The following is a 24808-nucleotide window of genomic DNA, read 5'->3' as shown; positions in this document are numbered from 1 at the left end:
ACGAAAGCATTTCTTTCTAGAAACCCTGTTAAACAAATTTGAACATCCTTCCTTTCTTTAAAAGATTAATGGAATATGAGACGTGTGAATAATGAGGAAGATCTTGACGTGGACGTGGACACAAAGAAAAAGTAATGATTTAATTTAATGAGTTGCATATTTTCTTGTTTGTCGCTGGCCATAAAGCAGGCTGGAGCTTACCTTATGAGGACAAATGGGGGGCGGCGAGTTAAAAGACTTCTCTGGTGTCTGGCCCAGGTTCTACAAGAAAAACACATTATCAGGGACATGTTTTCAGTGGAGGGCATCTCCTAGCAAATCTTCAGTGACAGAAGTTGCAGCTTATTTTCCAGTCCTTGCCATTAGCATTTTTTTGCAATACATTTTAGAGGGGCTCAGCGACTCTCAATCAACTAGCAGGTCTATTCTAGCCTCTAATCCAAGACCACAGCTTTTGTTGACAGTCATATATTAAATCTTTATCGTGAAAACATGATCTTATCATATGTCATGCGAGTGGGCACAGTGATGTATTTTGTTTTCCAGTTTTCCCCCTTTCCTTCTATCCCTGCACACAGATTATAAATCCTTCTTTGTCAGAAGATTTCACTGAACATATGTTCAGACTTTGCATACACGCCTGAATGCATTTTTTGAGGTTAAATGATTATCACATTGTTAATACACCAATACATCACTCAGATACAAGAAAACACCATTAAAAAGCAGACGCAAGGTAAGTCAACAAGCCAACAACAGATGGTCCCGCTGCTTGTGATTATGCAAAGATCCAAAGTATTTGCATACTCACAATGCCACCATAAAAAAAAAGAAAAGAGGGAGCTATCTTGAACTGACCTAAGAGAGAAATAAAAAGAGCAATGGGTGAGTCAAACCCAGCAGGGAGGTGGACGGGCTCTGAAAACTTCTCTGGGAATCTACCAAGAGTCTGCCTCCCGGGAAGGCCCTGTTGATTTCCAAGCAGGTGCTTTCAGTTATGCCCTCACATCCAATTATGTGCCTGTGGTATGTCTGATGCTCCCTGACACTATTAATGGCTGCCTTATGGTATCACCAGGACAGATGAGACACTCAACTCTCCAGACTCTTAACATCTATATTTCATTGCAACGTAGAAGGAGAACACCTCGCCGGCCAAGGGAGCAGGGAGGGGAAAAAAACAGGCAGGCTTTCACTGGATAAACACCACGCCATGAAATATAAATGAATGAACGGGCCTTGCTGGGACGATGGAATTAGTAGACAAAATTTTCCCTACAGATCAAGTCGGCTATATAACCATGATATCTTAATTGATGTGACAAATAAACATGAGTTATTTTCTTTGGGGACAAGAGCAGCTTCTGTGTACGTTTCAAGCGTGCATGATATGAAGTGGGGGGAACACAATGACCTTGATTCAAAGCAAAGCCTCCAAACTTGTGATTTATATGATTATACAGTATGTAAATGATATACAGTATATTTAAGTGAGGATAATATGTGATAATATGAACAACAGCTTTTACAATATGCAGATGATTCAGCCCTTTTTACGGGTATTTGTGAGTAACTAAAAGCTCTATTATTATACTGTTTCACATTTTAAGACATGTATATACATATAAAGCCTATAGTCCGCAGGCTGCTGTGAACATCAGGTTTCACACAGTTTTTTTGACACGCTGCACTTTGTGATGTCACACCAGGCTTTGTAGAGCTGGCCAAAAGAAAAGAAAGTAGACTTGCAGGGGCGGGGTTTCTTAAAGGGACCGAGCTGAGTTGTTTCAGGCAGAGGCTGTATGAGGGCCTGCACCGAGCACCAGGGTGAGAAAAATTTGGAGTTTTTTTTAACTATGAATTATGCTAAGCTACTCCACAGGTATCACAGAGTGAAATGTGAAGATTTAAATGAGCATAATACTTTAAAAACCCCTTTAAAAACCCTACACTGAGTTTGTATTGTAAACTGAACTTGACTTGACGATAGGAATAGTTTGGGTTGCTAAAAAAGAATCAAAAGGTTAAAAAACTCATGTAATCAGTGAACAGAATCAGCCAAATGTCCCATATTCATTAAGAAAATGTGTTCTCTTATGTAGAGTCTAAAATTGCAGTGCAAGTTAATAATCGCAAGTAAGAAAACAGGGTTTGTATTCCATCTTCAACAACCTTTTAATTTGAACACACAGTTGATGTGGAAGTAACAATATGTACAAAAACAAACATAATGTGCGGCTAAGAACTCAGCTTGGATCTGGTGCCTTAAATATAAAGGCCTGTTCAGGCTTGATACCAACCATAGATAATCTAAATCCCTTTCCCTTTCTTGGACGCACACACAAACACAAACACATAGCGAGATCTCCCCGGGCTATAATCACAGAGGTTTTATTTTTTTTTGCTGTTTTTTTCTCATTACAATCTCATTTTATTCTCCGAGCAGAACAAAACATCACTTTTCATTTACGCCATGTTCCTTTGTCACACCGCTGCAGTGAAACACACACACACATGTAAAAGGTAATTATTAGGCATTAATTTTTCATCGGGGTGGAAATCACGCAGCTTTATGAGCAATAACTCATGCCCAGTGTTTTTAACAAAAACAGAAATGTAATGACTGAATCGGGGATGAATTCATAAATAGAAGCATATATAAGAGGGAAACAGCCGACATTTTTCATCTCACCTTTGGTCTGGAACATTTTGCATCTGAAACACTATTGACAAGACTTGCAACAGAGAGCCTTGGATTACAGCAACTATTGATGTTCTTGTCTTTTCAGCGTGCTAGGGGTGGTTATTGTAACGTGATGAGGCCCACAGGGAATGGTGCTATGATATAACAAATTTTATTTTCTGCAGAAACGGAAAGATAACTGATAACAGGATGTTTCTTAGTCTGGTTTCTTGGAGACATGCTGATTTAGCATATTGTGTTGTACCTTAGGTTTGTTTCATGTAATATGACCCTCTCTTTAGCATACACATTGTTCAAATCTTAATTATGTGCTTCATTATACATATTTAGGTGAACCTTGACTACAATGTAGAACTAACCAAGAGGCATCTCAAGCCATGTTACTTAAAGGCACACTTCAAATTCTGCCGCTATGGGTCTCTTAAGCAAAACAAGAACAAAAAACATCAAACGACGTGAAGCAGCAAGGGATCATGGGAGTTGTTGTCTTCTTTGTGAAAATGCATTGCAGATTAAAATCTATCTGACATGACGGACATAAATTATATTTACAGAAGAGGTATTATACTCACAGTATAATAAGTAATATATAATAATATTATGCTGTTTCACATTTTAAGACATATATATGTCCAAACTAAACGTGGGTGAAGTTTCAAATCTGTAGGTCAAAGTATGTTGGAGTATGCTGCTGTGAACGCCAGGTTTCACACAGTTTTTGTGACATCACAAAGTGCAGCCTCAACAGGCTTCAGAGAGGTGGCCAATCAGAAGCAAGCGGGCTTGAAGGGGCGGGGTTTTCCTAAAGGCACAGAGCTGACTGAGCGGTTTCTGGCAGAGGCTGTATGAGGGCCTGCACAGAGTACCAGTGTGAGAAAAATTTGGATTTATTTTTTAAACTTTAAATTATGCTAAGCTACTCCACAGGTATCACATAGTGAAATATGAAGCTTGAAATTAGCATAATAACCCCCCTTTAAATTTATATACATGGTTTCCTCCTAATAAAATAGCCACAAGTAACGTTAGCTAATGTAAACAGTTGGCAGACTTCCTTCCCCCAAAGGAGAGGCGACTTAATGAAAGACAGTATTCACTTAAATGTAAGAGTACGCAACTGAAAAAAAAAAAGTGTAACAAATGTCTCATTTGTCAACATTTCAACGTAAACACGTCACATTTTAAAACTTAAAAGGTCATTTTAGCCCCCAAATTGCGTCACTTGCTCTCTCTCTCTATGTGCCAGATGATATATAGTAGTCTGGTCACATTCAACAAGCTAACTTCCCCAACAAGCCCCGTGAAAGTAAACAAGAGCACCATTCAGTGCTGAGTGGAAAGGGACTTGTGGCACATTTGTGTTTCTAGCCCCATCAGCTCAGCCTGCATTCTCCTCACACACAAGGAGGCTTTATGCTGTCGTCTTCACCCGCTCCGTCAAAGTGCAGTGATACATTTAGTAAACTGCCTTTCCAGCAGCTAGTTACTGCTTCTCTAGCTCTGTTTGCCACCCCAACATTGCCTCCATCCCCCTCCCCCTCCTCTCCCAAATAAAACATAGTTCTCTCACTGGGATTATAGGAGCCATGTAGTTCAAGGATTATCAAATGCCTTTGATCATGTGACTGCCATGTTTTTGATCTGCAGCACCAAATATATTCTCTTTTTCTTGCCTTCTGTCTCTCTCCCTCTCTGTGGATTTCCCTTTGCTTGATGGTTCTGTGCAGCGTGAGAGGACCTCTTGACAGGCAGCGAAAGTGTAACAAGTGTAAAACACAAGTGTTATGCAGGATACATCTGCTGTGTGTTGAAGTTTGATTATCACTTGTATGACGCATGAAGAGAATAAGACAGATATTTATTTTAGCCCAAAATTGTTTTCATAGAGTCCCGTAATGCGCTGAACTGCTCGTTCGTTTCATTGTGTGTCCTGTTTGAGGCGAAGGCACAGATGTTTTGAGTAAAAAGAACGTAGATTATTTGCCTTTGAAAATAGGAAGTAAGGTTTCAGATGCCTCTCCCCTCCCATTGCACCCCCCAACTGCACCCTGCTGCTGTTCATTAGCAATTTCTGAGCCTTGGGCTATTTTGCAGTGTTTCAATCCCCGCATTATTATTATTTAGTGGCTGACTTGGACATGCAATCAAAGGGACACGCAATATGTGCAACACTTGTATCCCACAGCAATGCCTTTTCCACGATGCCCAGACTGAAACCCTAGAACTGTGAGCCAAGGGAACCGTGGCTCAAATTTAGTCAACATACCTCAAAAAATGTTCTTTATCCTCATTGTGCGATCACCCCCTATTAATGTCATTGCCAAGAAAAAAACGGGACATATCAAAACAATTATTTTGATCTGCCTTCAAGCAACACAACATTTCAACGTGAAAGGCAGTGGGATCTTGAATCATTATGAGGCGTGGTTTCAGGCGAAAAAAGCCCATCAAAAAATGATTGAATATCATTTTAATGGGTAAAACCCTACAAGGCTTTCATACTGTCTACCTGCCATGTTATTAGATAGACCATGTCAGTCAAGCTGACGAACACAGAAACAACATACAGACAGGCTGACAAGACATGAGCATGCTGCCTTCCATCTTCCTCCCAGCTTGGCATGTTTATCTAGTCCTCCATGCGAGCTTAGAGCAGCTCTGTGCATATGCATACAGAATGATGAAGGTTCAGAAAGTAGTGCCTGGAGGAGACTGCACATATAGCAAAAGCTCTTTGAAAGTGTGCCAGGGTGGGCCTCATTTGCAAAGCAATTTGACAACAAAAGTAAAATACTCTACAACTTCAAACCAAATTCTCGAGATGCCAACTGGTCGTGCTCTGCGGTTTGCTCAGAGAGCGGATTCAAGAGGGTTACATCCGGTGTCTTGTGTGCGCTTCTGACATGGCTTATTTGCAGACCTTGCATTGCACCAGTGCAATGTCATGATTGCTTTGGCAGGGAAAGAGGCGCCTAATTTACATGAGAGGGAGTCCTAGAGGCACACAGGAGCTTTTCTTTGACCAAGGTGCCAACCAGCCTGCAGAAAAACAATATAATTACAAACGTACAAAGCTGCTGCGTTTCGAGCAAACTTCGTTGTCATTCAGCCTTTCGCAATGGGCATGACTAAAATGAGTGGTAATGCTATAGTATTGTGTATAATGGTTGTATGTCATTCATTGTTGCACACTAAAATCACATTGTAACTGCGAGGGTCTTTGTGGGTGTTTAGTTTAATAGATTTAGTGTTTTGTTTCCCATCTCTGAAACCATTGATTGTTTTATATTCATGTTTTTATATTATGTCAATATTGCTTTGGATTAACAAGAACAGGATTTCATACCATGTGGGTTTATGATCATCTAAAATATGTCAGGGAGCTTAATGTTATTTATACTGACTAAACAACTGCTATGACTTTCTTTTCAACAACAAAACTTCACAGTGTGACACTGTTTTAAATTGACCAGTAGAACTGCTGCAGGCCTTCGTCCACGCGTGGAATATTTACTGCATCAACAAAAGCTTCCATGCCCGTCATGGCTCAGACAGTGGCTCTATTTTCTTCGGTTCCAAGCTTTTTCTACCTCGGCTCGATGCTGTCAGGTAGCGAGCGCGGCCTTTGGGTGAGAAAGGGGACGACTTGATTGATTTTTTTTTTTACATTTGACCTCCAACAAAAGCCACATGTCCGCACCTTGTATGCACTCTTCCAGAAGTTCAAGCTGTCCTGGATACTAAAGAAAAACAACGTGTATTAAACCTTGTATTTCTTTCTGAGTGTGCTTCATGTGAAAATACTATTATCTGACCGTCTGTACTTTATTCCTTTTGGCACAATCATAAATCATGAAGGGGAAGAGCCGTTTGGGAGTGACCAGTTAGTTGTGAATTAAGGAATCTACTGAATCACTAATTCATCAGTGAAATCATATTAGCATGGTGTAAGAAAAACAATTTTTGCTGATTATTTCTATTACTGTCCTTAATGAGATGTGTAAATTTCTTGATGTATTAGGACAGAGGTCTCTTTGGATTAAATTGGATGTGTGTTTCAAAACCCACTTTTTATTACACAACTGTCAGAGACTGAAAACACGAGCTAAACGGGCAAACGCTGTGAAATCAGTGTTGCACAGATAGTTTGGAGAGGAGGGGCAGTTTGATACAAATTGAGGCCACGAGACGAGAGACTGCGCACTGAAAAGCTCTCTAATCCAGTAATATTTTTGGGTGACTTTCTAAGATAAATACTTTGGCATTGTCTTGATGAGAGAGCCTCGCCTCATTTAAGAGTCTTTGGGATCCGGATCAATCCACATGGCGGGAGTCACACTTGTACACTTGACCATATAATGCGGCGTGCTTGTCACAACCCGGAATGCATTTCTCTCTTCAAAGTATATTTCTTGGCCTGCTCTCGTCACTCACTCCCTCTAACCAATTTGTCATTCTAAGCCTAGCCTCAGTGCTGCCAGCGCCTAGATGATAGCAGTGGGCCTCTCTGATCCAGGCAGTGGCTAGGGAGCAGGCCAAGTGTTACGCGAGCCACTCTGGGACACGGAGCAGGCGCTTCTGCCGGCTGATGCACGCCTCCACGGCCGAGAGGAACTGGCTTTGCAGATGCTTTCAATTCGACACAGAATGGAGCTCATCTACTTTGTGGGGACGTTTGCTTTGTGTTTGTGCACTGCATTTGTGCTTGTTTTTGTGTATTTTGTTGCACAAGTGTGCATGACCGTGCATGTGTGTGTGTCAGAAAGATTAAGAGAGGTCTGTGTGTGTGTGTGTGTGTGTGTGTGTGTGTGTGTGAGAGTGTGACTGAAAATATCTGTGTGCATGCATGAGAGGGTGTGAAGCTGCTTTTTTATAAAGACACAATTATCCTGAAATGAGGCTGAGCTTTTTTCCCTATTTTTTGGTTCGCAATTACAGTCCTCGTGAAGTTCTGATGACCTACTACTTCTCTGCTGATCTCCTTTAGAAGTCATTTTTCCTCCATTGGCAGACGCTCCTCTCAAGAGCAAGAGGCAACACAACACTGTCGCAAACACTTCATTATTCCTGTTTTAAACAACTATTAATGCCCTCATTCAAATGCTTGGATACCGCTTTGCTGTTAAGCTTATCAGCGACAGTCAACCAATTTACTACTGCAGTTCTCTCTCTAGTCGGGCGAGCAGAGCATTAAGTGTATTCAAAATTACATTAGCCGCACACTGTTATTGACTGCCTCTCACGGTCAGGCCAAACTTTAGTTTGATAAATGAAAATAAATACCATCTTATCAAGTTAAATAACAGAGTGCATGTGCTGTGCATTAGCAAATCCACTCTGTGACTTTTCCTTTAATGCGTTTTTGAGAGAAGGCGTCAGGAACAATAAATATCTCGGTAGCTTTGGGTTAGGTGATAAAAAACGGAGCATTCAAAGAACACAAAATACAATACTATTTGGAAGTCGCGTGTATGCGAATCATCTTCTGTTTGTCAAATTACAAAGAAGCTGCTCTGTTGTGATGAGCAGTCTACCCTGCACTCAGCCGAGGTGCTCCACATCGACCTCTCAGGCCCTTGTGTTTTCATGTTGCCGCCTTTTTAAACCGTGTTTAGGATTAAACTATGCATGGCTAATGCGTTTCCTCGGGAGTAGATGTATTTATCTTTGGCGCGTAGACTGTCACCCACAATCCTCACCTGACAATCAACTCTCTGAAAATAGACCCCCTCATTCGTGTGCAGGAGGATTGCAAGTTGAAGTAGCTCGTTAAATGCCTCGCGCGAGCTTTCTCTTTAGACATTGATACCCATCTCACAAAGAAACGGCAGCCTTTTATCTGTCTGAGCCTGATTCACTATTTGATTGGGAATGAATCTGGAAGGTTCCAATCAGTTTCCCTTGTATGAGCACAGTTAACATGTGTGTGCCTGCTCCTTGAGCGCTGATGGCAGAGACATGGGCGATTTAGGCCAGAGCCCAATCAAACCAGCTGTGTGCCATTCCCCCCATAGCACTGGTTGTGCCAGGCATGTGTTCCACACGACCAGCAGGCAGAGAGGCCTCGACCAAACCCCCAGTCCAGGGAGTTAGGGCCACACATGAACCAGAACATGTAGGCAGATTGGGGTTTTAGCTCTACAAACATTTTTCAGAGACAGAGCTGCTATGCAAGCAGAAATAATCCCATTGGTTGCGTTAAACCTCAGTGGAGAGTTTTTCTGGCCAAGAAGCAGAAGGCTGCTGAAGCCCTGTGTAAAAGGCAGGGAGTAAGACTGTAGGTAACCAGTTATATGAATCCCAGTGCACTTCCTGTGTAGAAGAATGCAATTAATTCAGATAGTTGTGTATTTTGTCCTCATCTATGCATTATTGTTAAGAGCATTTCCAGCTAGCTTTTGCTTTGAAAAGCCATAAATTACATTTTGAATGCATTTACGTTGGAAAAAAATCTAATTGTCAGATTTACCTTATTTAACATATTTCAAACCCCATGTCATTTAAATGAAAATCCAATGAACCAATAAAAACAGGGGCCCAGAGAGAGCGCAGATCTCCACAAGGCCAGTAGTCCAGTATGGTATGCAAATCTGCAAGGGTAAACCCTAGGGCTGGATTTATAATGATGTTATCCACCATTAATGCATGTGAAACGTCCATCTAAATACAGTCTCTACCTCTGTGGCCAAGGTGGTAAGATTGTGATTGTGATCAATAGAGTAAAAAACATCAAAACATTGTATAATGTGACATGTAAATCCTCTTACACTGGACATTGGTATATTACATTCTATACAGCCCAACCAAGACCTTCCCAGATCTTCATGTTTTTTTGGTTTCATCCTCCAGCTAACTCACACACAGCATACGTCATTAACACTACGGGAACAGCTTTTCTCATTCTTTTAAAGGCATGATAATATAATTAAACAGTTAATAAGACAATCCTTTCAGAAATAGAGTGCTATGCTCTGAAGTTATGCCATGAAGTATGCTGTAGTTACCCACTTGACAGTGTTTGTCCTTCTTTTCATGATCACAAATTTCACTGGCTTTCTGTTAAAGTGCCTTTTTTTTTTTTTTAAACTGCCAATGGGGGTTTCCAAAGCCGGAAATTTTGTAATAGGTTTTAAAAAATATTTGCGAGGTTAAACAGCTTCAAAAGTATGCTCTAACTACAATTTGTATTACACCATTGGCGCCTGGGGAACAAGTGAACTCAAAGTGCAGTCATTTAGAATTAAATTCTGTCTTGAAGACATCTTCAATAACTTGTGTTGAACAGGAATCAATCTATAAGCAGTAGCTCTTCAGGCCGCCCTGTCAATCCTCACATGTGTTTCAGACATAATAACAGGCCTGTTATGATCACAGAGGCAACTGCAAATCTGTTTTCTTACTGCTCAGGTGGACATACATGAATCATGCAAATGTACTTTGTTGCAAATTGCAAAGGGATTGGTTTTGAACAGACGTCCTTTTTCTGCGGTCCAGACCTCCCTGAGAATTGTGCCCCGCCCCCTCTCCACAAACCATTTCCTCTGAATGACATGCCCGACCATCAGCCGGCCATCAAACGTAGGCGCACACAAGGCCTTCTAAACACCTATTAGAGCTATCGATGGCGGAGGCAGAGGTTATGACCATGGAACGGGGAGGATATTTGTGTCTCTCACTCCGCATTACCAGCATCTTTGGGGGAAAGCTTTATAGATTTGGACGGAGGCAAAGGAAGGCTTTATCAGCACCAACACAGAGAAACACATTAAGGGATCAGAACCCCAAAGGTCAATTGTGGCTGTGGGCAGTGCTTTGTTGTTGTGTCCTCTCTGTTTATACCACTGCACTCAAGCCAAGTGACACATGTGGGAACAAGTAATGATACCAATTTTGTGCCATTTTAGAAGTCCTCAAAGTGAAATGTTACAGTGCCTGGTGTTAATATTTACTTATTGCTATTTCCCATGATTGACAGGGCCAGTGCTCAGTATTCTGCACCATGTACATAACGATAGGATTACAGGTTGTGATATAACGCGTTATGAAAAAGGATGAAACATGTCAGGACTTTCTAAATTTATCTTCCATCTTTGACAGATGAGCTGATACGTGACACACGTTAGTCCAAACAGGGTTTTGTCATTTTAATATCTTCTTTGGAGAAGTGTAAGAGGAAGCGTAGCTGAACTCTGCTGCCAAACGTCATTCCAACACTCATGTTTTTCAAACCCCCGACTCTTGTATGACAGGCCGTCATTACAACAGCACAGTGCCCTTGTTCAGAGGATGTAAACCTCTGCTTTTCAGGATTTAATGTCTTGTCGTTTTTTATATTTTCAGGATCTGAACAATAGACTTTGTGACTCTGTGTTGTGATTTACTTGTATTTTTCAGGGCAACACTCACTGGTTGAGACAAATCCTTAATCCCTCACAAGATAATAATAATAATAATGTAATCCTTATTCCCAGATGGAACCATTTTCTGAAAAGACAGTTTTTGGCCCCGCAGAGGTTCTGTTCAAGAAGAAGAGCAATGGGAAGTTATTTAAAATACACGGCAATTAAAATAAGACACACTGGCCAATCCTACCCACCATGCTAATCCCCTCTGATACAGATGTAGCTATTGTAGTGCACAAGTTCCTCATTTTACTGTATCTATTGTGTATCAGTATACAATGTTGCACTCTTACCCTATCCCCGAGTGTATTTCTTTACAAAATGAAGTCTTTTCACACGCCAGTAGGTGCAGCCACTGATCTGACTACCTGCGATAGAAGGAGCACGAGATTTCACTTTCAAAAATACCGAGTTTAGAACATTTGTGTGGGGAAAAAAAGGCAGCAAATGTGGCTGCAACAGCTGCTGCAATGCTACTGTAGAATAAATGCAGCACAGATGAAAGATGATGAGCGCCTTTTTTTTTTACTCCTGGACTTCACAAGAGTGTAAGAACACACGCGCAGGCGTGCAGGCAGAGAGAAACACAGACACATATGCAAAACGCTTGCAAACACACGACTGAAGACACGCTGCTTAACGTTTTTGCCTTTCCAATGCAAAAGACAACCGATCGGAGAAACAGATGGAATCATTCCTCGCTGTGAAAATCGTTCATGACCACAATTAATGATGGCGAATAATCCTAATGAATGCTACACCATGTTTGTGATTGCCATCTTGCTATCTGCGCGCAGGCTCGTGGAAAATGTTAATTGTTATGCTAATCTTTCAAACGGAGATAAATATAGATGAGTAAAAAGCACATGCACGTCGAGCTTATGCGCCGCGTATTCTTTTTCATTCGCTTTGATTTGCTTTCTTTATTTCTGTTTCCCCCCCCCCCCCCATTTCTATTTTGTCTTTCATTCCTCGTCTTTTGCTTTTTTGAAAGGCAGTCTCTCTAAATCCAATACAGTTTCTCTCAGCGTGAGGCAGCTTCAAAGCCCCGCTCCGTGGTCAGGCCCGTCGATCCTCTCACCCACCTCCTGGTTGTTTAAGAGAGCAAAAGCACAGCAGTGCAGTTTCTTAAACACACAGATCCAGCCCAGCGCCAACAGAGGCACCGCTGTTTGGCAAAAGAGCCTCTCTCTCTCTCTCTCTCTCTCTTCTACTATCTTTCCTCACCTTGGACTCTGACTCTCTACCCCCCCCTCATTACCCACCCTCCTCTATAGACCTCATTATACCCATACACACCTCTATCTCTCCCTCTCTCTTTCTCTCTCATACAATTTATCTATCGTTGCCTCTCTCACACTCACTCACCCTCTCCATCCTTCCACTACCATCATTTACCTTTTTCCATCCCCGGCTACTTCAGCTGTCCTCGCTCTTCACCCGACACTCCATCCCTGCGTCCCGTGCCTCCCCTCTCTCTCTCTCTCTCTCTCTCTCTCTCTCTCTTTCACTGCAACTCAATCCCTATCGCCGCCGCCTCTGCCTTTCGCCTCACTCTCCATGTAAAGTGATTGATGCCAAGCCTGGGCTCCGGGCCATCCCTCCTTTACCACACACGCAGGACATCATCACACTGAACCCAGAGGAGAAGGCAGTTATACCTCAGAAAGGCTTGTTGAAGTAGAGGGCGGCTGCATGGAAGGTTTTTTGGCGAACGAGCCGTGCCCACCCATGTCTGAGGGGAGGCAAGCTTGGGGGGCCCCTCGGTGGGGAGCAAGAATTGGTACACTGTAGTGCTCATTACGGCTCTGTGGGGACTGTCCTGCGGGGCATCCACCGCGTGGCTGTGGAGCTCATTACGCCAGGCAGCCACGGAGCTGGAGGCATCCAGAGGCACAGATAAGGAAGGGGAGGGCTGCCCAGATTACCCTTAATCAGAGGCACCTGTAGACAGCGAGCACCTCCCTCCTCATCGCCTTCCGTTAAGCCCCCTCCCCTCCCAAAGCTCACGCACGCTCTTCTGTTCTTGCCGCTGTAATTATTGCAATTGCTTCACTTGACTTTCATTCCTGAGCACGGAGTTGCACAGCTTGCCTTCTAATGAGAAACCCGAGCTATGATCCGGAGGTGTTATTTATTTATTTAATTATTTATTCCACACAGCATGTATAATGTCAATTATTTAAATTAGTGTGATTTTTAGCACGCCGCCGCCGCTCCGCCAAAGTTCTACCTACTGCGCGTTATCGTCATTCGGCTCACATCGCACACCTCATAACGGTGGATGGAGAGTTAATTAAGTTTTAATGTGACGTGTGAGGGATATGATTCAAATCAACTGTTAGTAAAACACGAGGCGACACATAAAGTTCAATCACATTAAAACTTTCACCTCCGAAATGTCTTGTAAAATGAAAAGGTAAGTGGTTCAGGCAGTGCCCAAAACAATACAGGAAGTGCAGCTGAGCACACGTGGATGGGATACAAAGGCCTGGTTCAATATCAGTGTGGTGCACTCACAGTTTGGCTTTTTTAAATCAGCTGTAATAGAGCAGGGGGTGTCGGATCTCAGAAGTTAAAAACGACACAAGGCCGACTACTTCAGATTACATCATTTCAGTTTTTTAGGTCAGCAGGAAGTGTGGAAATCAAATTTTGGAGCTGATAATCACATTCACCCACTACACCACTTTCCTCCACCTGTAACCTGATGTGATGCGCGCACTTCCCTGCTCTCAGAACAACACAGACTCCTCCCTGCATATTTTGCATAATCAGACACATTACTGACAGTTGTTTGGGCAAATGTCTATTTCTAAGGAAGACACAACAAACAATTGTAGACTTTGATGCGAGTTAGAGGCTGTTAGCTACAGTCTGTTTTAAGTGTTGCGGTGATGTACAGTAGGGATTAATAAAAACAAGAACATTGTGATGTGCATGACTGAACCACTTTTGTGATTCTCTCCTTCCTCGCACACCTCCCTCCCTTCAGGTGCTGAGACGTTCTTTGAAACCAACTGTCAAGCTGTTGTCTGTGCAGGCAGCATACAAAGAGTTCATCCAAAACCTGCACTTTACTTTTTGAAGCGCTTCAGCGGGTACGTGGCTCGGCTGTTCCTACCACACTTTTTCTGATATGTTTGAGACAACACGGAACAACTTTTGGTCTCATTTTGAACAGCAATATGATGCTCAGTTGTATTATAATTAATGTGTCTTATTGCTATAATATGTGCAAACATGAACGCCATAATCACACCGCAGGGGGAAATAAGACTCTGTATTACAATACTTAAAATATTGCTCTGTCTAATTACATTATTTCATGTCCCTAAATGGGTATTAGCAATTCTAAATCCAAAAAAGCATAAACATTTAAACTCCTTAGCAGCTATAACTCCCCACCCACACCCTCTATCATGTCACCCAACAGATTCTGCCTCAATTAAATTAATACGCCCACTTATAAACCGCTTTGTAATTGTGGTTTAAACCTTTTTCCTCATGCAAAGACATGTTTTTTGTTTGTTTTTTTACCAAAAATTTGAATTTTGTAAAAATAACAGTGTTGTGATTCAAAGAGCGATCACTTCCTGGGCATTCAAAATGTAAACAATCAAAAAATTGTGCAGAAAACTTTGGTAAATAACCACAAGAAGCTGCGGTTTATCATCACGTTAATATCTAAAGAGGTTTGTCACTAATCATGAAACGTGGCCTCATTATTTCAGCTTGATGGGCTGCCACACCTGACAGAAATATGACACGCATAACAAAAACAAAAAGATTTGAGATGTTGAGAGGCTGATCAGCCCGTTCCCTCGGTGCCCAGTGAGAAGGCTTACTTCTTGGGCTGCACAGCCGCAGCACCATGGGGGGAAAAAAAAAATCAAGTTCAAAGACGCTGTTGTCTCACAAACTGGAATAAAGTGGTGAAACATTCACAAAACATCCCGTTTTATGCGCGTTTTATCTCCAAGTTTAGTTGATGAAATGGAACCGCCACACGTTTTGTTTTGCCTGCAGTGAAAAGGCAAAAGGTGAAACAAAGAAAGGGAAAGCGAGAAATAGAAAAAAAAGGCACTTTCAACGTAGAAAGATGTATTTTCAATCTCTGTCATGGTCACAAATCAAAATCCCCTAAGTTTTCTGAAACATGTCGCCCCACGAGCCTTCATTTGTACTTCTCCATTCTGTTTGTAGTTATGCAACTGTGAAAGCTAAAAGCTAAGGGCTTATGACAGCGTAACCGAAACTGAATTGTCACAAATTTCCGTTGCTTACAACATGATGGATTACATTCATCAGTGTGGGGCCTCTAATCTAATCTGGAGCTGCACTCATCAAACTCCTCTCAGAGGAGGTGTGCTGATCTGGGATCACTAAATATGTCCTTGTTTTTCTTCCATTTTCAGCGTGATCTAAAGCTAAAACTGATGTTAGATCAGCATGGGCACTTTGGAAATAATAGTCCTGATCTCATTTGTGCTCTGATGAAGGAGCTATGAAAGACACTTGTCATTGAAACGTCTCGACAGGATATCCAGAAACTGTCAGGCTTTACAAAATATGAGCTCAGACAAATAGGTAGGTAGATAGATAGGTAGGTAGGTAGGTAGTCAGGTAGGAAGGTACGTAGGACACTGTTACTAGTAATATAATCGTCACATATTGTAGCTGCTGAAATAAGTGCTAGCTAGTTAGCTCATTAACAACGTAGGTAGGTAGGTAGGTAGATATGAAGGAAGGAAGGAAGGAAGGAAGGACGCTGTACTAGTAATATAATCGTCACATATTGTAGCTGCTGAAATAAGTGCTAGCTAGTTAGCTCATTAGCAACCTAGGTAGGTAGGAAGTTAGGAAGGAAGGACACTGCTACTAGTGATATAATCGTCACATATTGTAGCTGTTGAATGAAGTGCTAGCTAGTTAGCTCATTAGCAACCTAGATAGGTAGGTAGGTAGGTAGGTAGGTATGAAGGAAGGAAGGAAGGAAGGACACTTAATATAATTGTCAAATATTGTAGCTGCTGAAATAAGTGCTAGCTAGTTAGCTCATTAGCAACCTAGGTAGGTAGGAAGTTAGGAAGGAAGGACACTGTACTTGTAATATAACCGTCACATATTGTAGCTGCTGAAATAAGTGCTAGCTAGTTAGCTCATTAGCAACCTAGGTAGGTAGGAAGTTAGGAAGGAAGGACACTGCTACTAGTGATATAATCGTCACATATTGTAGCTGTTGAATGAAGTGCTTGCTAGTTAGCTCATTAGCAACCTAGATAGGTAGGTAGGTAGGTAGGTATGAAGGAAGGAAGGAAGGAAGGACACTTAATATAATTGTCAAATATTGTAGCTGCTGAAATAAGTGCTAGCTAGTTAGCTCATTAGCAACCTAGGTAGGTAGGAAGTTAGGAAGGAAGGACACTGTACTAGTAATATAACCGTCACATATTGTAGCTGCTGAAATAAGTGCTAGCTAGTTAGCTCATTAGCAACCTAGGTAGGTAGGAAGTTAGGAAGGAAGGACACTGCTACTAGTGATATAATCGTCACATATTGTAGCTGTTGAATGAAGTGCTTGCTAGTTAGCTCATTAGCAACCTAGATAGGTAGGTAGGTAGGTAGGTATGAAGGAAGGAAGGAAGGAAGGACACTTAATATAATTGTCAAATATTGTAGCTGCTGAAATAAGTGCTAGCTAGTTAGCTCATTAGCAACCTAGGTAGGTAGGAAGTTAGGAAGGAAGGACACTGTACTAGTAATATAACCGTCACATATTGTAGCTGCTGAAATAAGTGCTAGCTAGTTAGCTCATTAGCAACCTAGGTAGGTAGGAAGTTAGGAAGGAAGGACACTGCTACTAGTGATATAATCGTCACATATTGTAGCTGTTGAATGAAGTGCCAGCTAGTTAGCTCATTAGCAACCTAGATAGGTAGGTAGGTAGGTAGGTATGAAGGAAGTTAGGAAGGAAGGACACTTAATATAATTGTCAAATATTGTAGCTGCTGAAATAAGTGCTAGCTAGTTAGCTCATTAGCAACCTAGGTAGGTAGGAAGTTAGGAAGGAAGGACACTGTACTAGTAATATAATCGTCACATATTGTAGCTGCTGAATAAAGTGCTAGCTAGTTAGCTCATTAGCATAGGTAGGTAGGTAGGTAGGAAGTTAGGAAGGAAGGACACTGTACTAGTAATGTAATCGTCACATATTGTAGCTGCTGAAATAAGTGCATTCCAGCTTTCACTTTCAGCTGAACTCTGCCATTAGGACACTTTTCGGCTTCTCCCTCTGCCCACACACAATGACACACTTGACTTGTTAAGCCTGCCGCTCTGCATACTGCAGACCGGGGCCACAGTCCTCATACCAAATGACACAGGAACATGAACTGTGCTGCAGTGTATTTCTTTTCTATAGCCTGCCAGTACATTTGTTTTCATTAGATGGGATTGGTCAGCAGTCTAGGCCCTTGTGTCCAGTAATGGAGCGTACGATTGCAGGCCCATTATAGACTCAAAGTGAAATAAATGACGTATTGATCTTAAATATTCCACACTCTTGTGCCTCTCTGAACAGCTGCTACTGCCACCACACATAAAAAATCTCGTTAGGTGTCTTCTTTAGGGGATATTTAACGTTTGTCATGCATCTCGCTCATTCGGTGTAATGTGTTTCTAAAGGTACATGTGTATATTCTTATTCAGTAAGGTATGAAGACCTCGAACAATAAAGCGACATTCTTGGTAAAGCAATCAGAGCTAATGTAAAGCTGTAATGAAAACAAACTATACGCAGAGGTGCGACACTGAGCATTAATGAAATTACAGAGCTGGAACTCGGCAGACTCCTCTCTGTGTTGTGCAATGAAACAGAACAGGACAGGAAAGCAACTGATGCATGCAAGTCACAGTCACAATTACTATTTCATTAAGGAGCTGCTAACATTGGCAGGCGCTCTCTGGCATTGTTGTGGGGAGGCTGGCACGGCACCGGAAGAGGGGTGGGTGGGGGGGCGAGGGTTTCGGGGGCGGTGGCAAGGGGGGTTGTGAGGAGGAGGAAGGGGGAGCAGTGGGTGGGGAGGAAACATGCTTTAATTTGGGTCATCTCCCAGTCTGCACGGGGTCGGGTGACACAGCCTCCTCTGCACCTAATCTGAGAACACATATGTTGTACTGGGTATCCACCTGAATTAATTGCCCTAATTATTCTAAATGCAAGGAGGAGGGGGAGTTAAAGATGGGAAAACATTTCTCAAAAAAAATGGTATGGCATGTTAGCCCGACCCGCTTAATGCAGTGACATGCGTGCATTTAAGGAGATTGAGGCTACCTGTCAAGATGACAGGTTAGCCCTTAATTGCTTTAAAGGGGGGAACATGCGCATGCTTTCTGCTTGAGTGTGGAGTGTGGGGGAGGGGGGTCATCTTTAGTAGCACAGACACACGCACGGAAGCAGACAGGCGCTATGAGTCAAGACGCCACATTGCAGTGCACTAGAACAGCTCTTACTGTATGCTTGCATGGGAACTTTTATACTCAACATTTAGGACAAGGAAATGTTAAGAATTTCTACTTAGACAGAGCGCGATTTGGACGATATGTAAGGATTACAAAGGGATTTAAGACATGGATGTACTTTATATGAAAACATTTCAGACCCTGTTTTTCATTGTAAAAAAGAAATAAAAAAACACCCTATTAAAATGCCAGTACATAGACAACAGGGGCAGGGGACTCATCTCACATAGCTAGAATTATAGTTCATTACTGTTTATTCCTAAATGGCCCCAGTTAGCCTGACCACTTCAACCATCACAAACCGCGGCTGATGGCGGCTAATTTTTGCAGGTGTTATACTGCACTTTATTCATCTCACTTTATGTGTAACTGGTTATGTTAATAGGATTTCAACTCAATTTATTCAAGTGCTGATCAATGGCATGCAATCTCGGCACTTCATGCATTATGTATTTTAATGGAACTCACTTGCTTTATAGCTGAATGGCTAAAGGTTAACAGTCCCAATAGGTGGGACTCCCTGAAGACTAATCTGAACTTCAAACACAGCCTTTTTTTCCCCTCCCTCTCCACGAGGCAAAAGCGCACAACAACAGAAAAGTTGTTTTTATCACCACTTCTTATGGCTCATTGGGAGAAAGAAAGCGATTTATTACCCCACATCCTTTGCTCATATTAATGTGACTATAAATGCCCATAGACATTTTACTCTCTGTAGGAAGTCGGGCAGAAAAAAGGAGGAGTTCGAGGTTGGGGAATTAGTAAGAAGGGGTACTGGTGCAAGGGAGGGAGAGGAGAAGAGGGAGGGTGAAAGAGGAAGATAGGAATGTGTAGGTGGGAATGAAATGAAAAGAAGGGAGGGAGTTGGATAGAAAGGGAGCGATAAAATCGCACACCAACAACAGAGATAGACATGTCATAGTTTTCCATAATTATGCTGCTTTAACTGGCATTTTGATATCTCAAATGAAAGTCGTTGCACCACTGAGATCTTAAGCCTCTCTGTGCAGTTTAATATGGAAAACATCCCGGCGTCTCTGAGGGCCCTCGTCTCTCTCCACTGCCACTCCCTGCTCAATAAAACTGGCATGCTATTCCCAAGATGAGAGTCCCACTGGACTCCGGGAGGACTGTGAGGTAAAAACCCCTCCAGTCCCTACTAAATCTAGAAGTGGAAGACAGAAGGTGCTGGAGACATATCCTGTGAGGGTCACTTGGCAGTTTTCACCTTATTGTATTCTCTGTCATCAAGATTTGCCTGTGGCTTTTGGAAAATGATGTTGAGCCGCCCATGATTTTTATTTTTTTGTATTCCTATTGAAAGTGTACATTTCTGTCACCTTGCCAAAGAGGAGCTGTATTGGAAATGTGCGCCCATTAGGCAGGAAATATTAGCTGTGTAAATAAATGGTAAAGAGATGTAAAGATTTGAGTAATTTCGAAGCAGAATGATGAAAAACAACAACAAAAATTGAAATGTGGCTTTTTGAGGGCTTAAATGCTCTGCAGTGAGCCTCACAGCTGGCCTGCATGAATATGGATCGCACTGCTGGGACTTTTCACACTATTGCTAGGTAAACAAGCATGAATGCATGAGTCAATTCAGAACAAGTTAATGGGAGTGAATCCGACTTGTGCAATCAAAAAATTTTAGCTGAATTAGCTGCCATTATCATTCTGTCATTGTTTTAGCTTCACATGGATGAAAGTGGATTAATGCTAAGATGTACGATTGCTTAGGGAATAGGGGGTATTTGGAGAGGCGAGCGGAGGCTTAAAGCTGTCAGAAAATCACTTAGTCGACAAAAGATTCCAGTCAGAAACATGACGTATAACCTGTAAAGAAGCACTTGCCTTCGACACAGGCTGAACTGGGGCCAGCCGTTTTAACTGGCGCCATCAGTCTCCTTCAGGTAATGCAATTAGATGCCACTAATATCTTGGGATGCTCTTCAAACTGCAAATGCACTTTTGCTAAATAGCACACACTGTAATAACTAGTGACAGCACTCATGGAGCCAGATTGAAAAAGCTTTTGCATGTGATTGGTTCGAGTAATTGCACATACAGAATGCTCCCACTGATAGAATTCATGAACTGAAAACAGATGTTATCCAAATCTATGCCGGCTGGTTTGCTTTGTTGCCAGGCAATGCACCCCACCTTTGGTTTCAGCTTGCATAGTCAATTTGTAATTGTCGGCTCGGGCAGTCCTGAGGTGCGATCACACCCATGTGGACTGTTTGTTGGAGTTCTGCCTATGGATCAAGTCGTCAAGTCCACTCGCCAGACCTCAGAGAAGCTAATCCACTCTAAACTTAGAGGTTGCTCAGGCCTTGACCTGCAATCAGGGCGCAATTCCATCCAAACAGGGAATCAGGTGCCGTTTTTCTCCCACTGCTAGCGTATAGATTTACCTTTTAAATGTAAAAAAGTCAACCTCTACCTGACGGTATCTCCGCTTTTTCATTCAGGCTCGGAATGCAACCCGCCTTCAGCAGCTCCTCAATAGCTTGAGGGAAGCTGTGGGGCTGTCAGACCATCGCTGGCAACACTCTCACTATCTTGTAACAGTCAAAGTCGCCCACGCGAGAGCCAAAGACAGCCACCTTACTTTTACACACAAACACAACCGTCGTACGTACAAATTGATATAATGTGCATCAAGAAAACGCCTAAGGGCTACAGACGCGAGCAGTGTATCATCAAAAGTTCATTGAATCACTGTAATCTCGGGCTAAATCTCTTCACTTGACGGATTAACTGGAATATCAAAGAACACAATGCAATATAACTAAACAGAGCCGATCAGGAGCTGCGATAGCGACTATGTATCCTGAGAAAGAGAGATAGAGAGACAGCGAGGGAGGGAAGAGGATCTGCTTCTTGCTCCCACTATTCCCCTCAAGGCAACGTGAGGATAAATCTTCTAAGGGATTATCCCAGCTACACAATGTTTTCTGTTCTGCCCATTGTGTGCCTCTTTAAGCACAATTGATAAATTAGTTATTTATATTGTGGAAGGATGAAAGTCAAACACTGGATTTGCTTTTGATTCGTCTTGTTTGGGAGGCATTACAAACAACAGGCTGCATGTGTTCTTCCCGCGCCAGCTTCCTCCGAGTAGACGTTCATGGATCTGTATAAGATTACAAATTGGAGTGAGGAAACTTTAGCATGCCAGAAGGTTGCGCTTTTTATCGGCTGATTGTACTTTGCAAATGTGATTTTTGAGTACAGAATCTTCAGCTGCGTTTTCCAAGCTTAAGAAACAGCACCGAGCCAGCAGGAGTTAGACAATAGCACGCAGCTGAGATGCTCTGCTAGCCTAGTTTCAGTTCGCCTGCCAGCTCAATAGGGGCCCAAATCAGCCTTAAATGAGTTACACGTGGGATCCGATTTCTCTGTGGGAACCCTTCTGCTTTTAATTTAAGGTAAACTAATAGCTTCATTTATTTGTAATTAGAAAAGAAAAATAATATCCTGCTTAAAGAAATGTATCTCCACTTTCTCCTGGCAGCTCACTCTTCAATAGTTCATGAATTTTAATTCATTTCAGCGGTTAGGCCAATCCCCCTGTTGTATGAAGCGACAGAGAGTTTTAGTCAAATTGAATTACCCTCTCTGTGTTTCACTGGTCTCACCCCCCGCCGTCCTCATTTCTTTCATTTTACCCTTCCTCTGCTTCCTTATTTTACACATCCTTACAACCTCCTTATTTTCACCATAGACTGCCTCTAGACAGCAGTAAGTTGTATGTCTGTGTTTTAACTCTGCTTGCCCCTAGCACATGTAAATGACTTTGGTACTTGATGTTTGAAGAGAAAAGATGAAGAAAAAAATCCCTAAGTGCAAAATCAAACAGATAAGAGGCAGGATTTTTCACTTTGCTGGGGAATGTGTGTCTTGACATGCTCTGCCTTTAATGTTTTCTTCCTTTAAAGTCGTCAAGGACAGTTAGTTTTGGAGGCATTCTAATCCTGAATGTTAAAGATACATTTATGGGTTTCCATTCCTGTGACATAAAGTCTCTCTCATGGAAGACTTTAACTTTCACACCGAACCGACTTGATGTGTACAGGTTTGCACTTGTGTTATCGCCCAGCTCCATATGTGTGGCTCTGCACTGCAATGGTCCACAGAGTGATCGTACATACATAAGCAACCCAGCCAGGGTCATATAATAAAAAACCTGCGAGACAGGAAATATCTCACATGCCAGGAAGTTGGTCGCTCGGTGCGTTTGAGGCTATCCAGCTATATGACCCACATTACACCGAGTCATTCAAATGACCTCTGAGGTGTTATCTCCAAAAGGCAAACAGGGGAGCATTACCGCCCCTTTCCTCCTGGCCAAGGATGCAAGAAAATATCTGACTTTGCAGAGATCCGCTCTCGCTGCATCTGCAAATTCACATTTTCAAGGTCAAATGTTGTATTGAGAATATGGAGGGTAATGGAGTTACAATAAAGTATGGGAATGCATCTCTTTTGCAGTTCCAGCAGAGGAAATCGATGGAGCAGAAGGAGCTACAGCCTAGCATGTGCTAAGGTACGGACAGAAGCGTGACAAACAAAAGGGATGCGATTTTGAAAGGTCAAAGGTGAAGAATATGAGGGGTTAGGGTCTGTATTGGGATCCTTCTCGGGAATCTGCTCTTAACTTTTGGTGTAGTGCACCCTGTCCTTCTCTGACCTGGTTCATCAGCAGTAAACCCATTAGAAAGAGAACACCAGATGACAAATACCCCCGGATCATGCTGAGTATTCATCTGCCACATTTGTCCGTGTGACAAAGCATTTCCTGCTGGCAGAAGGGGTCATCTTACAGGGTGACCATGCATGTGGCCATCGGATACGTACTGTACATGACTCAAATTCAACCCTCTCGAGCTCATCGGCGGTGTCACTCATCTATTAGGGTGTAAAGAATGACCGTCCACGGACACATCCATCCAGTGAATCCCACTGAGGCTTAATTGACATTGTCTGGAGGGAGACACCGGCCTTTATTTCTTCCCAGTGTGTGTCTAAGTCCTGAGACAAGCGGGTTGTACATTGACAAGTGGATACAACTCCATAACTTAACCAGAGAGACTGGACACCCCTGGCAATCTCTTTGTTGTGTCTAAAAATAGCAGGTCCCAACGGTCTCTCTTGGAAAAAAAGCAGAGGCACACTTCATTATTTCATTATTTCCCCCCCTCTCTGATTTACATGCAAACCAGAGGAAGAGTCGTTTTTATCTGAGCGTCATGGCTGTGGCGAGGAGCTGCGTACTGATCCCCCAGCAGAGCAGCGAGACACAAAAACAAGGCCGAGATCCACTCAGTGCTTCCCAGCCTCCAGAGGCAGACATGATCTCATGTTATCCATGTTTCCCCTGAAGCATTAAGGCATGTATGCATCATGTCAATGAAACCTGGACTGGGGGAACTCTGCCTTTTTCCGTCACAACGTTAAATAATAAATCAAGAAGTCGAGGAGTTTAATCCAAGACGAGTCGACGATCAGTGTTGCATCACGTGCTCTCATGCACTCAGCCTCATTCACTTGATGTTTTGTTTTCCCCTATATGAGATGCATACTTAAGTACTTGGATGTATTTGTATATTCCCTAAGGAACTATGCATGATTCTGTATTCATCTTATTACATTGACTCATGGTGCGCTCTTCTCTTCCATTGATAGCTCCCAATGAACTATTTGTGACCTATGAGCTTCTGCCTTTGTGCAGTCAGCGCACATAGCGAGTCCGGTGCAATATTGGACACAGGAGCAGCAGCACGCTGTGCATCATTCATCGATTACAGGATTTCAGGCTAACTGAGGCATGAAAATATGAGTCTTGTGGCTCAAATCTGCAGGAACTGGCACCAACTGCAAAATAATGCGCACCAATCGAAGCACTTGCTTGTGGGTTTGAACTTTGATTGGTTAACACAAATGTAAAGACCTTATGTCATGTAAGGCTGGAAAAGCATGTTTTCTCGCACCTCCCCGGACAATGAGGTGCTAAAAAATCAAGGCCTGTTCTGGTAGGTGTATTTAATCATCCAGACACTCTCCCCAAACATCAATGGCCAATGTTTGCATCGAGGAAGACTCCCACAAAAGACTCCCGGAGGATTTGCAGACATTGGTCGATGTGAGTCACCGGGGGGGTCAAACAAATGTG

The 24808-nt window shown here is 42.5% G+C and overlaps 1 protein-coding gene across 1 annotated transcript in view; it reads right to left on the bottom strand.

The window, feature by feature from the left end:
- Positions 1-24808, bottom strand: part of pcdh11 (protocadherin 11) — a 129641-nt gene that overhangs the window by 75932 nt on the left and 28901 nt on the right. Inside the window, exon 4 of the mRNA XM_069669311.1 lies at positions 202-261. Within this exon, the coding sequence (XP_069525412.1) occupies positions 202-261 (60 nt within the window). The remainder of the gene's footprint in view (positions 1-201; positions 262-24808) is intronic.

The sequence above is a fragment of the Semicossyphus pulcher genome, unplaced genomic scaffold (assembly GCF_022749685.1).
Source record: "Semicossyphus pulcher isolate SPU_LCO1_2020_fin unplaced genomic scaffold, fSemPul1.0.p SCAF_2, whole genome shotgun sequence".
Classification (NCBI taxonomy): Eukaryota; Metazoa; Chordata; class Actinopteri; order Labriformes; family Labridae; genus Semicossyphus; species Semicossyphus pulcher.
Note: the sequence above shows the minus strand (reverse complement) of the source record. Positions and strands in the feature narration are given on the sequence as shown.